This window comes from Ailuropoda melanoleuca, chromosome 4, assembly GCF_002007445.2.
Source record: "Ailuropoda melanoleuca isolate Jingjing chromosome 4, ASM200744v2, whole genome shotgun sequence".
Classification (NCBI taxonomy): domain Eukaryota; kingdom Metazoa; phylum Chordata; class Mammalia; order Carnivora; family Ursidae; genus Ailuropoda; species Ailuropoda melanoleuca.
This window is the reverse complement of record NC_048221.1, coordinates 17,133,488-17,150,900: the sequence shown is the minus strand read 5'-3', so window position 1 is coordinate 17,150,900 and position 17,413 is coordinate 17,133,488. Positions and strand designations below refer to the sequence as shown.

Here is a 17,413-nt window from a genome sequence, read left to right as displayed (position 1 = left end):
TTCTACTCATTCAAGGAGGAAAAGTACATAAAATTTGAACTGTGAGCTCATCCATGTGCCTTTCATATTATCATGGTGACATCATGGTGACATCAAATCACCAAAGAATGTAGATTCCACTGGATACATCTAAAGAACAACTTTCACTTTCAACATTTTTATTTTAAAACGTTTGCATTTAAAATAAGTCAATCATTTAATTATTTGTAACCATTTAAACTTGGGGTGAAACATTTTACATGCCACTTAAAAAATATCTAAGTGGGGGGGCACCTGGGTGGCGCAGTCATTAAGCGTCTGCCTTCGGCTCAGGGCATGATCCCAGCGTTGTGGGATCGAGCCCCACATCAGGCTCCTCCGCTATGAGCCTGCTTCTTCCTCTCCCACTCCCCCTGCTTGGGTTCCCTCTCTCGCTGGCTGTCTATCTCTGTCAAATAAATAAATAAAATCTTTAAAAAAAAAATCTAAGTGGGTGTGCCTGGGTGGCTCAGTAGGTTAGGCATCTGCCTTTGGCTCAGGTCATGATACCAGCGTCCTGGGATGGAGCCCTGCATTGGCTTCCCCCCTTCCTCTCCCCCTGTTTGTGCTCTCTCTCTCTGTCAAATAAATAAATAAAATCTTAAAAAAAAATAGAGAGTTAAAAATATATATATCTAAGTGGCATGGGGGCGCCTGGGTGGCTCAGTGGGTTGGGAGTCCGACTCGTGGTTTCAGTTCAGGTTATTGTCTCAGGGTTGTGGGATCAAGCCCCACATTGGGCTCCATGCTCAGTGCAGAGTTCGTTTGGAGTTCTCTCCTTCTCCTTCTCCCTCCCCCTCTGTTCCTCCTCCCAGTCTCTCTCTCTCTCTCAAATACAATAAATAAAATATTTTTAAAAAATCTAAGTGGGCACCAAATTTAGAGGGATTGAAAGCAAAAATTTTGGAGACTATCATGGTACACACTGTGGTCAATCAGAACAGTACTGAGAGAGCAGGGGCACCTGGGTGGCTCAGTTGGTTAAGCCTCTAACTCTTGGTATCACCTCAGGTCTTAACCTTAGGGTCGTGAATTCAAGCCTCAGGTTGGGCTCCAAGCTAAGTGTGGAGCCTACTTAAAAACAAACAAAAAACAGGGGCGCCTGGGTGGCACAGCGGTTGAGCCTCTGCCTTCGGCTCAGGGCGTGATCCCGGCGTTATGGGATCGAGCCCCACATCAGGCTCCTCCTCTATGAGCCTGCTTCTTCCTCTCCCACTCCCCCTGCTTGTGTTCCCTCTCTCGCTGGCTGTCTCTATCTCTGTCAAATAAATAAATAAAATCTTTAAAAAAAACAAAAACAAAAAACAAACAAACAAAAAACAGTACTGAGAAAGTATACTCCACCTCTCGGAACTAGGCAGCATGTCCCTACTTAATGCCATTCATCTAAGACCGGGGCCTACGGAATTTATGATACCCAATAACCTCTGAACTTTTTCTTTAAAGTTGGTGTTTTGAGGGACTTTTGTTCCAAGTGGCAGAAAGAGCTACCATTTAGTGCCCATGGAAAGAGCGCTCCATCCCAGGATTCCTCAACTCCACTCAACAAGGCTGAACCTGGCAGATTCCATATAAGGTAACTTTCCACTTTAAGATTTTGTGAGTCAATATTAGAAACCTAAATTACAGGTTTCAATAAACTGAATACGCAGTTTTGACTACTGATGAAATAAGTAACTGCATACGCGGATTTAGCAATTTCTAGTACTGTGTACATACCCAGAGCCATTCTGAATACAATGATTGCTATCTAGATAAAAACAGGAACTCAAATTTGGGCAGGACACATCTCTACATTGCGAGGTCCAGGTTTGGCAAGAATGTAGATTCTGGAGTGGTAGTGGACAGTACATACCACCCTTAAAAAACTGAAATAGAAACTCACAAGATTTAGGCATTACAGAATTTGGAGTTGGAAGAAATAGGTATGAGTTGTTACCACATTCCTAACTTCTGAGTTCCCTCTCTTTGCGGTACCTGGGTGGCTCAGTCATTGGAGTGTGCAACTCTTGATCTCCAGGTTGTGGGTTCAAGCCTCACATTGGGTGTAGAGTTAACTCATAAATAATAAAAAAAAAAACCTTTAAAAATAAACAAAGTTCACCCTCTTCTACTGCCAGGCATCTAAGCCTTGAAAAGACATTTCCTCCCTCACCCACCCACTCCCACACACATCATTATTTCATTATCAACAAACTGGAAATAAAAAATATCTTGTCCAGCCTGTTTGTCCCAGCAACTTTGGGAGTCCCAGCAGGTAAAGTGGACATACTAATTTGCAAACTTTTGAGTAGGAAAAGGGTTATATTATTATTTGTTTTTACTCAGGGAGGTTCTTGGGCAGAAATTACCTAGATATATAATTTGCCTGGAAAATGTATTGAAACCAGCATATAAATAATGTCAACTGCCTTGTACTATAATATTTTCAATAATGCAAGTAAGCTGCTGGTAAATACTCTATGGTTTTCCCTTCAATACTGTTATTGATTACTAAATAGTAGCACCAAAGTAATAACATGGAAGATTTAGAAATGAGAATGAGTGTTGTTTTGTCCCTTCCTGTTTTTTATTGTCTGTTGATTTAACACGCGTCACTGAACTTCCTAGTGACTGCCCTTCTTACCTCAGAGATAAAGATCAACTTTTCAACATTTAATCACAAAGTTCTTGGTGCCTATTCTTTACCAAATGATCCCCTGCAGATGGTCTTTACTAGCTCTTTTTCTGGCACCTCCTCAAATTCCATTTTTTAGATCATTTTCGTCTAATGTCCAATTGCTCTAGGGAAACAAATGAAGCAACTTAATTGCATCAGACAAAATTCATTCCAAATGACCTGAGGAAAGAACAGACTTGAAGGATTTAGACTTCACTTCCTGGTCAATGCGGGATCTCCGTGAGAATGTGTACTTCACATGGAACTTGCTCTCTCCTACCATCAAAAGCTGCATATTTTCATAGCTCTTCTGGCACCATGAAGGAGGTTTTCTCGAATGCCGTCCTTGTGCTGGCCATCTCCGTGTGGGCTGCCTTTGCAGTTGGTGAGTGATGTATCCTTGCTCTGCCCATGTTTTCTGGGATATATCCAGTATTACCCGAAAATCAGAGGTAGGAGTGGAAGTGCTGTTCAGTTTTGTTTAATCCTAATTCCTTTATGTTACAGATGTAGAAACTGAAACCCAGAGGAAGAGAGGATTCCCTTAATGTCATTGATATCAAAGCTGGGAGTCAAATCCAGACCTTCCAAACCCAGGACCACTGAACTTCCCAAAATACCTGATTACTATCGAGGCATTCAAACCTTAAAAACATTCATTTCCAGAGTCTGTATATTTACATTTCTCAAACCCCAAAAGAACTTGCTTAAGCTCTGTGGAAGTAGAATCAGATATTATTCTGGTCAATGTCTGGTTTTAGAGTAAACAGTGCTCATGCTTAACTCTAGGGAATCTCTTGAGGGGCTCAATGTGGTGCACTCTGATTGGGTGCCGGCTGGTGGCGCCAGTGCTGAAAGAATTCACCCAAGGCAGAACAAAAGACATAAAAGTTGGGTGGATACACAACCAGGGAGCATCAGGCAGGACAGCGAAGCAGAGACTGCCAGGAGGTGGTGGTGAGGGGCTATAGTTATAGGGCGGAATGAGGAAGTATGGGGACTTATGGAATTTTCTCTTTTTTGGTAATCTTAGGAACTGTGTGTGGATGTAACTGGTCAGTTAGGACCTATGCTTATTTCAGGTAGCTTGCTTAATGAGCCTGTTTGTGTCAACTTGGTGGTCAGTGGTCACTGTGGGCCCTCTTGCCTTCTTCAGATTTCCATTACTCTAGCCTGTTGCCTAAGAGTGGCCGCTACACTCAACAGGTCCTTTTCCCATCTAGACTCTGAAACTCTCATTTACCTTCAATTTTTTACTTTCTATTGGTGCTTTCTCTCAAAACATTTTTTTCAAGACTCTCACACCTTAAGAGGCTCTGTAACGAATTGAAAACTATTCTTCATGCCTCTCATATCTTACAGGGAAAACCCCTTCTCTTCTTCTACCAAAGAAAAAGCTATTTCCTTCTATTCCAACACTTCTTTTTTTTTTTTTTAAGATTTTATTTATTTATTGACAGAGCGAGAGAGCACAAGCAGGGGGAGCAGCAGAGGGAGAGGGAGAACCAGGCTCCCCGCTGAGCAGGGAGCCCCATGTGGGGCTCAATCCCAGGACTCCAGGACCATGACCCGAGCTGAAGGCAGACGCCCAACCATCTGAGCCACCCAGGCGCCCCTATTCCAACACTTCTGACACCAAATGTGTGGGTTTTCCACACCAAGCAATCCTCCCATTTTCTGTGGACACCAACTGGGTATCCCAAAATTTAATATAATTATGGCACTACTACTTGGCATCCATCCAAACACCACAGGTTAAGGACTCAGTCCCACAAGACTGCCCTACTTCAGACAGCCTCACAAGACTGGGCCTCCAGTACTTCTAACCCACTAGCTGTAAGTCAGGAGTTCCCTGACCCCTTCCTCAGTTTCAGTAATTTGCTAGAATGGTTCACAGAACTCAGGATAGTGCTTTACTTACTATTACCGGTTTACTATAAAGGACACAGCTCAGGAACAGCCAAATGGAAGAGACTCTTCGGGCAAGATATGTGGGAAGGGGCACAGAGCTTCCTGGCCCTCTCTGAGCGTACCACCCTCCCAGCACCTCAGCGTGTTCAACCTGGAAGCTCTCCAAACCTTTTGGTATAGGATTTTTATGGAGGTTCCATTATGAAGGTGTCAAATGAGAAAAAGAAGCAAAACTGAAAAAAAACAAAGGCCTCTTTCTGAGGTCTTGGAATTGCAATTTCGCAAGCACAGTTTCTGGAGTAACCAGAAAAGTCTCCTGCTTACACGGGAAAGCAACGGTTTTTTGTTGAGAAAGAAGGAGGATAACTACAGGATATAAAGAAGAGAAAAAAACTTAATTCAGTGCTAACTGGTCGAGCTGCCTTTGATGACTACCTAGTCAATTATTTTATAGGTGCTATCAAACAAAACTCCTCCTGGGATGCTTTAGTCAATGTTTCTGTCTTCATAAAGGTCATGTCAACAGTTTTATGGTCTAAGGACCAGTTGTTCTGTTGGATTTTACAAGCAACTGTTCTTAATATAATGACCACTTCTGGCCCAGTTCAAGAGTTCATAGTTAGAAAAGAAAATAGAGTTTCAAAATGGAATCTCTCCTGTCTAGAAATTTTATATAATTCCACAAAGGCACGATTGATTAAATCATTGGCCACTAGTGATTAAATCAATCTCCACCTTCTGATGGGATCTGATGCTTCCCATGTGCCAACCAGGGTCTCCCTCATCCTAGCTTTTTTCCCTAAGGTCAGAAGACAGAGCAGTAACTCTTCTGAATGTGTTTTTGTCTTCCAGATTTCCCTCTTCCTACAGGCACAGGGGCTCACCTACAAGAAACAAAGGTGAGCTCTACTTCCTTGGTTCCCAAGAACAGGAATGGGGAGCAAGCCAGTTTCCTCAATAGCCCCCAGAGTTTTCTTCTGAGAGGTGGGGGCAAAGGGGGCTTGCATGGGAATAACACTACAGTAAAAGCTGGGTCATCAACTATGTGTAGCACTTTTCATATGTTCCTGAGCCCACTTCCCATGTATTATTCCAATCAGTTCATACTCTCTTGTGAGATAGAAGCCAAGTATTGTGAACCATTAAGTGGATGATGAAGTCATGGCTCAAGTTCAGTTCTGTCCAATGCTGCAGTGGACATTCTTTCAGCCAAGATAGGCCAAAATGTACATCCTGCCTCTCCCACACTAAGGCCCCACAAATATTCTCTCTGTCCCCTTCCTTCTACACCCTACCTTTGCTGTGACAAGTGCGACACCACTGCTCTCTGAAGCACCACACACAAGTGATTCAGTAATGTTCATAAGAAAAGTCTAACCTTAAAGACATGTTCCTTTCTGTAATCAAACAATCACATTTTGTGGTTGATAAGGCAGGGATTTACATCCTAATGAGGAACTTACAGCTCAGACTGGGGAGTTCACAGATCATATGTTATATTATAATATATATTATATTCTATTCATATTGTTGGGTAAGTGCCAGGGGTCAAACCCTGAAGCTGCTGAAGACTGTTCTCTGAACACCTGCTCTAGCATTCTTTCTTCAGGCCCCCAACCCCACTTCCAGTGACAATGGTCAGAGGTCCTGGAGGAAGGCATCTGACGCAGTAATCTGTCTCATCTTCAGGTGGAGTGCACTGAGAATATAAATAAGTGCTGGATTTTCTCTTACATCAAGCCAAGTGAACCCATATGTGGCAGTGACCAGGTTACTTACAGTGGGGAATGTCATCTCTGCTCCATGATCCTGTAAGTCTTGATTTTTATTCTCCTTTCTCCCAGGCAGGAGGCTAAAGGCTGCCAAGATAGGAGTAATCTCCTCAGAACGCTTCCTACTGGTTAGATCTTCTCTCCAGTGACTCCTTCACTCTTTGCTCCTCCATTTCTTCCACCCTTCCCTATGCTCCCATTACACAATTGCAGAAACAGAAACCCACTGAGGTGAGAGTGTTCTGTCTGACCTGGACAAGTATCAAGTGGAAAGTTCTCAGTAGCAAGAAGCCACAGCATTCAGATCATGTGACCACAGATGAGGGTTCCCCTCAAGCCCCCACAGGCCAAAGAAGAAAAGCCTGATGAAGAAGAGGAGGGGGCTGGGTGAAGAATCGTCCCAGCTGTTGGTTTATTGATTCCTTGAATGGATATTATTCTCTCAAACAACTTTCTTTAGCTTCCAACTTTCCTTTAGTTTTCATGCTTTTATGTGGTTTAGTCTTTGGGCACATCATATGTTAGACATGAAATGCCCAAGGCTTTGCTCTAAGAGGAACAGCAAGGCACAGAGGTTTTTATCAAGGATGCTGCCTTACAGAGGTCGGAGGAGGATTCCCTGACATCTGCTTTCTCCTTCAAGGAGAAAAGCAATACCCTTGGATAACTAAGATTTAGAGATTAAGTCCAATATTTTAAGAGAGAGAAAAGCAAAGACAGGAGAGTAGATAAAACTTTCTTCCTGCCGTTCTTCTTGTCTTCTTGAAAGAAGAAATAATAATCCTGGTCACAACAAGAGATGTCAAGCTGGCAGGGTTGGACTTTCTTGCATGCCTTGCTGCATAAATACCGAAATTTACACTAGAACCCATAAAAGACTTGTGAGGTGAATAAATTTAGTGTTAGGCACTCCATCACTGGTACAGACATCTGACAATCAGAATGCACAATCTGGGGGATTTAGAACATCACAGACTCAGAATGCTAAAACCAGGAGATACTTGAGAGAGAGATGGCTTCCAAAGAACTCACATTGACTAATATTTTCTGAAATATTTTCTTAGTAGTTAATATGGGAATGAAAGATTTTAATGTATAATAATCCAATTTGGATTGATATCACATTAATTACAAAAGTATTTTTAAAACTTTGCTCCTAATAGCTACATTCTATCCACCCTTCTTTGCATATTTTTATCATGCAAATTAAACCTTCATACATGGATGCCCAACAACATAGATTTGTAATTACTGCTTTACGTAGTTGTCTTTTCAATCAGGGAGGAGAAAAAATTATAGACAAAACATACATTTATACTGTCTTTTCTATTTCCCTATGTAGTTACCTTTACTGCTTCTCTTTGTTTCTTCATGTGGACTTGAGGTTCTGTCTGGTGTCTTTTGACTTCAGCCTGAAGGACTCTCTTTAGTATTTTGAAGCAACAAATTCTCTCGTTTGGGTTGTCTCCTCATTTTAGCTATTGTGTATAGTGCTCCTATGAACAATTATGTAAAGGTATAAACTTAAGTACCCGTTTTCAATGCTTGGGGTATAAACTTAAGAGTGGAATTTGCTGGGTCCTATAATAATTACATGTGTAACTTATTGAGAAATCACCAAATGGGGGCCTGGGTGGCTCAGTCGGTTAAGCGTCTGCCTTTGGCTGGGGTCGTGGTCCCGGGGTCCTGGGATCGAGCCCTATATGGGGCTCCCTGCTAAGTGGGGAGCCTGCTTCTTGCTCGCCCTCTGTAGCTCCCCCTGCTTGTGTGTGTGTTCTCCCTCTGTCAAATAAATAAATAAACTCTAAAAAAAAAAAAATCACCAAATGTTTCCCAAAGGGACTGTACCATTTTACATTCCTGCCAGCAACATTGAGGGTTCTAATTTCTTCACATTCTCCCCAACATTTTTAAATATCCATCCTGTGGGTGTGAAATATCTCATTATGGTTTTAATCTACATTTCCCTAATGACTAATGATGTTAAGCATCTTCATGTATTGTTGGCCATCTGTATACCATGTCTGGAGACATGTCTATTTGAGTCTTTTGCCCATTTTTTTTTAACTGTGTTGTCTTTTTATTTTTTAGTTGTAAGAGTTCCCTATATATTCCGAATACTAGATATTATAGTTTGTAAATATATTTTCCCATTCTGTAGATTGTCTTCCACTTTCCTGATAATGTATTTTGATGCACAAAGTTTTGAATTTTGATCAAATCCAGTGTATCTTTTTTTTCTTCTATTGTTGCTCCTGCTTTTAGTGTCATACCTAAGGATCCTTTGTAATATCCAAGGGCATAAAGACTTACCCCTATGTTTTCTTCTAAGAGTTTTATAGTCTTGGCTATTAAATTTAGGTTGTAGATCTAGTTTTAATTTTTGTTATGGTGTGAGACAGAGTTCCAACTTCATTCTTTTGCATGTGATTATCTTGTTATCCCAGCACCATTTGTTGTTGAAAAGACTATTCCTGGGCGCCTGGGTGGCGCAGTGGTTAAGTGTCTGCCTTCGGCTCAGGGAGTGATCCCGGCGTTATGGGATCGATCCCCACATCAGGCTCCTCTGTTGTGAGCCTGTTTCTTCCTCTCCCACTCCCCCTGCTTGTGTTCCCTCTCTCACTGGCTGTCTCTATCTCTGTCGAATAAATAAATAAAATCTTTACCAAAAAAAAAAAGAAAAAAGAAAAGAAAAGGCTATTCCTGTTATCACTGAAAGGTCTTGGAACTCTTGTCAAAAATCAATTTGTCATAGATATTTGAATTTATCCTGCATTCTCAATTTCATTCCACATTCTATATGTCTATCCTAATGCCAGTGCCACAGTTACTATACCTTAGTAGTAACTTTTCGAAATTGGGCTTTTGGGGTCCTCCAACTTTTCTTCTTTTCGATGGTGCTGGCCACTCACGACCTCTCGCAACTCCATATGAGTTCGAAAGTAAGCTTTTCCATTTCTGCAAAAAAAAAAAAAATGCCATTGGTATTTTGATAAGGATTACATAGACTCTGGAGATTGCTTTGGGTAGTATGGACATTTCAACAATATTAAGTCTTCCAATCCATGAGCATGGGAGAGCTTTCCATGCATCAGGACTTCATTAATTTCTTTCAGAAATGTTTTTTTCAGTGTACAAGTCTTTCACAGCTAAATTTATTCATAGGTATTTTATTTTTGGATGCTATCGTAAATGGAATTGCTGTTGTTTGTTTGTTTGTTTTTTAAATAGGCTCCATGCTCAACATGGGGTTGAATTCACTCCAGGATTGAGAGTTGCATGCTCTACCAACTGAGCCAACCAGACGCCCCTGTAAATGGAACTGTTTTATTAATTTTATTTTCAGATTGGTCATTGCTGCTATATAGAAACACAACAGATTTTCATGTGTTATCTGTACCCTGAAACAGTGCTGAATTTATTAGCTTTAGTAGTTTTTACATGAATTATTTGGGATTTTCTATATGCAGAATCAGGTCATCTTCAAATAGAGAAAGTTTTACTTCTTCCTTTCCAATTTGTGTCTCTCCCACCACCCAGCTTTACTGAGGTAAAACTGACAAACGAAATTTTGAATGCTTTTATTTTTCTTGCCCTGGCTAAAACTTTTAGCATAATGTTGAATATCAGTGGTGAAAGTGGGTATCTTCGTCTTGTTCCTGATCTTAGAAAGAAATCTTTCAGTCTTTCACCAGTGAGTATGATATTTGCTGTGGGTTTTCCGTAAGTGTTCTTTATCATGTCGAGGAAGTTCCCTTCTACTCCTTGTTTTCTGAGTGCTTTTATTATGAAAAGGTGTTGAATTTTGTCAAATGAGGGATTTTTTTTAATGTAAATTGAGATGAACATGTACTTTTTACCTCCTTCATTCTATTAACGTGATGCTATAGCATTGTTTGGTATTTTGGGTTGAACCACCCTGCATTCTTGGGATAAATCCTGCTTGGTCAGGTTCAGTTTGCTATAGTTTGGTTGAGAATTTTTACATCTATATTCATAAGGGATATTGGTCTATAGTTGTGTGTGTGTGTGTGCGTGTGTGTGTGCGCGCGTGTGTGATATGTCTTTGTCTTTGCTATCATGGTAATTCTGGCTTCATAGAATGATTAGCAAGTGTTTTTTCTTCTTCTTTTATTTGGAAGAGTTTGAAAAGGATTGGTATTCACTCTTAAATGTTTGGTAGTATTCACTAATGAAAAAGATACCTGGTCCTGAACTTTTCTTTATTAAGAGGTTTTTTTATTACTGATCGAATCTCTTTACTTGATGTAGGTCAGTTGAAATTTCCTATTTCTTCTTGAGTCAGTGTAGGTAATTTGTGTGTTTCTAGGAATTTGTCCTTTTCATCTGGGTTACCTAATTGTTGACATACAATTGTTCATAGTATTCCTTTATAACCATTTTTATTTCTGTAAGGTTAGTAGTAATGCCTTACCTTTCATCAAATTCATACGTTAATTTTATTGCACATTCTTTATGTGATACTCTGGATTTCTACTTAAATATTCAAGATAATTTTTAATTTTCTGTATTTAAGGCTGAGTATGTTTCATATATCAAATATCTTTGACAAATAAAGATCTATAACAACAGGGATTTTTAAATATTTGCTACATAAGAATTCACTATAAGCAGTGTTTTTCCTTCTCAAACTTAGCTAGATTGTCAGGTGAAATTCAGTCATAATTTATAATATTCCATAAAGCAAAAATAATTATTTCAAAATATGATTTCTTTCAGATACAAAGGGCTTGACATAACTAAACTGTACGATGGACCATGTGTAAGTAAAGTCATTCTCATTTTTCATTTTTAGGAGTAAACCAGATATACTGATATGTTGTAGAGATTTTTAAATGTTTTGTTATAAAAAATTTCAAACATAACATAAAACTAGGTATAATATCATATGCCTATCATATCGATCCACAAAGTATAAAGTGTTAGCCACATTTCCTTCCTTTATTATTTCTTTTTTCTTTGCCTAAGTATATTAACGTGTGTCTTGGATATCATGTCATTTTACTTTCTAAGAAGTGTGGACATTAGCTTACATGCCCACAACGCTGTTATCACACCTAATTAGTTCCCTGTCATTTTCTAATATATACTTCATGTTCAAATTTTCCCAGCCATCTCAAAAATAATATCTTTTGGGGAAAGATAAAAGTATTTCAGGGGAAATAAAAATATTTCAGCCTAATAATTTAATAGTAAAGAACATCGAGTCCACCCTTCCCTGTTCCCTGCCATACCCAATTTCTGGGATTTTTTTTTTTAAAGATTATGTTTATTTCAGAGAGAGAGAGCGTGAGAGAGAGAGAGTTGTGCATGAGCAGGAGGTGGGTGGCAGGGGCAGAAGGAAAAGCAGACTCTCCGCTGAGCAGGGGACACTTGATCCCAGGACTGTGGGATCATGACCTGAGCCAAAGGCAAATGCTTAACTGAGCCACCAGGTGCCCCCCAACTTCTGGGATACTGACAAAAGACACTAATCAGAACATGAAAGGTTATTCTGAGAGTGAATGGACCAGGTCTTGCTTAGCTCTGGCCTAGATATTGTGTCACTGACTTCAGGGTCATAGGGCCAAAGCAAGAACTCAGCTGATGCCATAAAGATCATTGTAGAGTTGTAAGGCATAGAAACAAGACTGGTGAAAATCATCTTGGAACAAAATATAAAGAAGGTGGAAGGTAAAGCAGGTAAAAAGACAATTATATACTTTTGTAATAATTTTATGACAATATCTTCTGACACAATCTCAACAAGTTAACAAGTCTCAACTGATGTATAGACCAGCATACATATTACTCACTTGGAGAAGGTCTGTAACCTGAAAATTCTCTAGTTCTACTAGAGAGAAATCATAAAGACTTTTAGGCACTTCCATGATTTGGGGTAACTATAAAGAGACTTTACATTTCTTCTACCTCTGTCAGATGCCTTTGACCTGGGCTAATTCTTAAAAAATCCTGCTGAATCCCCATCTCTTGTATCTGGACCATATCTCTTTCCAAATAAACTTCTGGTCTTATGTCTTTTTCAAACTTGTAACTTCGAAGAGATGTTTTTAATCTTAAGGATATCGATAAGATGGTGTCTAAAAGCTGTCTGCTGGCAGAATTTCTTTTTGCTCAGAGAGGTTGGTCTTTTGTTCCAATAAGACCTTCAGCTGATTGGATGAGGCCCACCCACACTGTGGCAAGAAATCTGGGATTAAATGTTAAATTTTTCTAATTAAGTTTTTTACTTCTAATATAGTTAATATACAGTATTATTTTAGTTTCAAGTGTACAATATAGTGATTCAACAATTCTATACATTACTCAGTGCTCATCATAAGTGTTCTCTTTAATTCCCATTAGCTATTTCACCCATCACCCCACCCACCTCCCCTGTGGTAACCATCAGTTGGTTCTCTATAGTTAAGAGTCTCTTTCTTGGGGGTGCCTGCGTGGCTTAGTCAGTTAAGCGTCTGCCTTTGGCTTAGGTCATGATCCCAGAGTCCCAGGATCAAGCCCCACATCAGGCTCCCCACTCAGCAGGGAGTCTGCTTCTTCCTCTGACCCTTCCCCCTCTTGTGCTCTCTCTCTCACTCTCTCTCTCTCAAATAAATAAATATTTTTTAAAAAAGAATCTGTTTCTTGGTTTGTCTTTTTTCCTTTGCTCGTTTGTTTCTTAAATTCCACATGAGTGAAATCATATGGTATTTGTCTTTGACTTATTTTGCTTTGCATTATGTTCTCTAGCTCCATCCATGTCATTGCAAACAGCAAGATTTCATTCTTGTAATGGCTGAGTAATATTCCATTGTATATATAAACCATATCTTCTTTATCCATTCATCTATCGATGGACTCTCAGGCTGCTTCCATAATTTGACTATTGTAAATAATGCTGCTCTAAACATAGAGGACTGTGAATCCCTCTGTATTAGTGATTTTGTATTTGGGGATAAATGCCAGTAGTGCAGTTACTGGATCATAGAGTAGTTCTATTTTTTAACTCTTTGAGGAACCTCCACACTGTTTTCCACAGCAGTCACACAAGTTTGCATTCCCACCAACAGCACACAAGTGTTCCTATTTCTCTGCATCCTCCCCCACACTTACTGTTTCTCGAGTTTTTTATTTTAGCTATTCTGACAGATGTAAGGTAATATGTCCTTGTAGTTTTGATTTGCATTTCCCTGATGATGAGTGATGTTGAGCATCTTTCCATGTGTCTATTGGCCATGGGATTAAATGCTAAATGTTAATCCCATGTAAAAACACTTTCACAGAAATATTCAGGAAAATGTCTGACCAAATACCCGGGCACCATGGCCCAGCCAAGTTGACACATAAAATCAGTCATCACAAAGCCTGTCTGAGAAGCACTGGTTGGAAGACAGCTGGCCTCCAATGCAAAGCACCTATCTGCCCCAGGGACCACTACATGTGCAAGCAATGAACTTTCAATTTTATTCAAGTCTTTTCATGTTTGTCTGTCAACTAAATGGCACTTGAGTCTGCCTAAGACAAAAATGAAGATACCATACTCATCAATCCAACGGTGGGCTTAACCGCAAACTATTAACACTATTAAGGGGATTCTGAAATTGTGCTGAAGGAAAGATCAGTCTACAAAATCAGTTAAGATTTCTTTATAGTTGTAACACCCAATTAAAAATAAAATAAAAAATAATACATCACTCAAAATAGAAACAAAACTCAGAAGTATCTGGAAATTAATTATATAAGAATAAAAATACTCAGGGGGCGCCTGGGTGGCACAGTGGTTAAGCGTCTGCCTTCGGCTCAGGGCGTGATCCCGGCGTTATGGGATCGAGCCCCATCAGGCTCCTCTGCTATGAGCCTGCTTCTTCCTCTCCCACTTCCCCTGCTTGTGTTCCCTCTCTCGCTGGCTGTCTCTATCTCTGTCGAATAAATAAATAAAATCTTTAAAAAAAAAAAAAAGAATAAAAATACTCAGGATTTCCCAAGAAAAAACTTTAAAACTCAAAGGACATTCAAAATCATATGAATAATGGAGAGACCATCCATGCTCCTAAATTTATAACTTAAGTAATACAACTATGTTAGTTTTTTCTAAACTATTCTAAAAAATCATGTCATTCCCAATGAACACCTCAGTTGGGTTGAAGATCTCTGACAAATAAAGGACACTATGGTAAGTTAGAGGACAGCTGACAGAACTGGAGGATATTTGCCATTCCTAAAGACAACAATAAGCTAATACTGAGAATGTGTGTGTAAATAAACACAAGAAAATATACAGCAAACCAACAGGAAAATATGCAGAGGCTATGGTTTTATATAAGAAAGATAAAGACTAATTAGCATATGAAAGATGTTCAAAAGCTCGTGAATAACCAGACAAGTTCAAATTGAAACAAAATACCAGTGTGCACTTGTTATACTAGCAAAAATCAGAAAGCTGGGCCATGTCCAATGCTGTACTCCCATGACATGCGGTAACAGTGAAGACTGTTCCAGCCCCTTTTTTTTTTTTTTAAGATTTTATTTATTTATTAGAGAGAGAGCAGGGGCAGAGGGAGAGGGAGAAGCAGACTCGCTGCCGAGCAGAGAGCCTGATGTGGGGCTCTATCCCAGGACCCGATGTGGAACTCGATCCCAGGACCTTGGGATCAGAACCTGAGCCAAAGGCAGACACTCAACTGACTGAGCCACCCAAGGGCCCGTTACAGCCACTCTTGAGGAGCAATTGACCACTTCTTAGGCAAAGTAAGAAATTAAATACATGCATATCTCATGGGCCAGATTTCCAAACCTATGAAATCATGAAGCAATTTTCTCATAGCTTTGTAAAGTGACACACATGTTTATTGCAGTGTTATCCATGGTGGCAGGTGGCAGTTTTGGGGGCAGCCTGGGTGAGACTAGTCCAGAGATCAACTAGTAAACTGTGGAAGGTGTCTTCATGGAGGTCCATGCAGCTTTCAGAATAAAACAGATGTACATTTGGCAGTGTGAGTAGATCTCAAAATATTGCACTGAGAAAAAGCAAGAGACAGAATAATTCAAGTACCTCAATACCATTATGTAAACTAAAAATAAACACAAACGATACACATTTTATGCAAATACATACACAAAAGTAAAGAAAAAGAGACACATTGAGCTCATTAAAATGTTTGGCTATAGTGTGAGGAGAAAGGGAATGAATGAATGAATGGTAGCCCCTCCCCACAACCTTTTACCAAAGCACAATGCAAACTCTGTTTTCGATAAGATCAAAAAGAAAATAACAATATCCTTGATGGGAAGACTAACAATTATCACTGATAGACGGCCAGCTGGGTACCTTGCACTGTGTCCCATGCTTCGCCTATATCTCCTCCCCAATGTTTCTACAGCCCCCACCATGAGGCAGGTGTTGCTATTAGCTACATTTCATATTGAAAGATGGAGAGGTCTACAGAGGAATGAGACTTGTCCAAGGCCACACAGATAGGAATGGGCAGAGCTGAGTCTTCAACCTGGCTGGTCAGCCTCAGACCCTGTTAACACCACTTCCTATGCTGCCCATGGCACCTCATAGGCCTCTGACCAGACTCTGCTTCACGCCAACTTCACTGCCTCCACTCTCCACCTTTTCTGCATCCCCCCCAGCTCTCCAGGGGTTCAAAGACTCACCTAGGCATCTGCATCCTGAACTCTCCTCTTTTCTTCTCATCTCCACTCTATGCTCTTGTTCTTCATTGACATGAGAATGTCACTAGTCTGCCTTAATTCACAGAATAATGGTTTAGCACTCCTCCTGCAGGACTGTGGGTGTGGTTATCAATACGGTAGTTTTTCTCTTAATTTTCCCAACTCTGATTTCTCTAAGCAGATACTTCCCTTCCAGGAAAACTCCTGAGCTCACCATGAAGAATTATAGAACCTTCTGAATCCCCAGACGATGAAGGGAAACAATGGCTGTCACTTCTAGTACCATCCCCTGTGGAGGAGAATGCTGGTGCTGGAGGAGAACAATGGCTAGAGGATCAAACTCCTTGATGTTTGCTTCTTCAATAAATGATTCTCAGTAGAAATTCTGGTTGGCAAACATTTCTCTTGGTTAATCAGAACCTGTTAAAAATACCAACTATTCTGTGTTCTCATCCCCAAACTACAGGACTTATGCCATAGATTCCCTCTGTTCTCATACAGATTGTGAGCAAATGACCCCAGAAATCTAAACGATGGGGAAGGTGCCTCAAGAACAGCTATGTATACAACCTGAGGGCTCTGGTCACTATGGAACTGAATACGTGTCATGTGAGCTTTCAATACACCAGGATCTGGTTTGAGCAGTTTTGGGTTTTTTTTTTAAAGACTGTATGTATGTATGTATGTATGTATGTATGTATGTATGTATGTATTTATTTCTTTATTTCTTTATTTCTTTATTTCTTTATTTCTTTATTTGACAGAGAGATAGAGAGCCAGAGAGCACAAGCAGAAGGAGAGGAAGAAGCAGGCTCCTCGCTGAGCAGGGAACCAGAGGTGGCCTCGATCCCAGGCCCCTGGGATCATGACCTGAGCTGAAGGCAGAAGCTTAACCATCTGAGCCACCCAGGCACCCCTGAGCAATTTTTCTTAAGGTTTTATTTATTTATTTGAGAGAGAGAGAGAACGAGAGAGAGCACAAGAGGGGGTAGGGAGGGGCTGAGGAAAAAGGAGAAGCAGACTCCCCGCTGAGCAGGGAGCCCAAGAACTCCGGGATCATGACCTGAGCCCAAGGCAGACGCTTAACCAACTGAGGCACCCAGGTGCCCCTGGTTTGAGCAGTTTCAACCATACCATAAAAGAGAGACTTTTATCCAAAGAAAACATATTGAGCACAATACTTGGAGTGATGCCTGGCCACAGAAAGGTTTCTAAATACTTTACAAGCACTAACTTATTTAAGCCTCACTATAAACTTAAGAAGTACATGCTCATTTTATAAACAAAGGAATGGAGGCTTAGACAGTTGCACACAATTCCACAGTGAGGATTCTACTAGAACAAACTGCATAGATCCTTACATAAAACATACAGT

At 40.2% G+C, this 17,413-nt stretch overlaps 2 protein-coding genes across 4 annotated transcripts in view; one reads left to right on the top strand and one right to left on the bottom strand.

The window, feature by feature from the left end:
* The window catches only part of FBXW12 (F-box and WD repeat domain containing 12), a 71,603-nt gene that overhangs the window by 40,566 nt on the left and 13,624 nt on the right, over positions 1-17,413 (bottom strand). The window contains exons 3-4 of the mRNA XM_034658251.1: positions 9,197-9,318; positions 7,707-7,856 (exon numbers count right to left, since the gene is read on the bottom strand). Of these exons, the coding sequence (XP_034514142.1) occupies positions 7,707-7,733 (27 nt within the window). The 5' untranslated portion in view covers positions 7,734-7,856; positions 9,197-9,318. The remainder of the gene's footprint in view (positions 1-7,706; positions 7,857-9,196; positions 9,319-17,413) is intronic.
* SPINK8 (serine peptidase inhibitor Kazal type 8 (putative)) lies at positions 2,938-16,419 on the top strand. 3 transcript variants are annotated; one of them, XM_019806752.2, is made up of 5 exons: positions 2,938-3,062; positions 5,441-5,487; positions 6,278-6,399; positions 11,101-11,143; positions 16,235-16,419. In XM_019806752.2, the coding sequence occupies exons 1-5, from the start codon at positions 2,996-2,998 to the stop codon at positions 16,244-16,246; spliced, it is 291 nt and encodes a 96-aa protein (XP_019662311.2). In that variant the 5' UTR covers positions 2,938-2,995; the 3' UTR covers positions 16,247-16,419. The 3 variants fall into 3 exon arrangements, with proteins under 3 accessions (XP_019662311.2, XP_011231681.3, XP_019662310.2); XM_011233379.3 differs by having other exon boundaries at positions 16,220-16,419; XM_019806751.2 differs by having other exon boundaries at positions 16,217-16,419.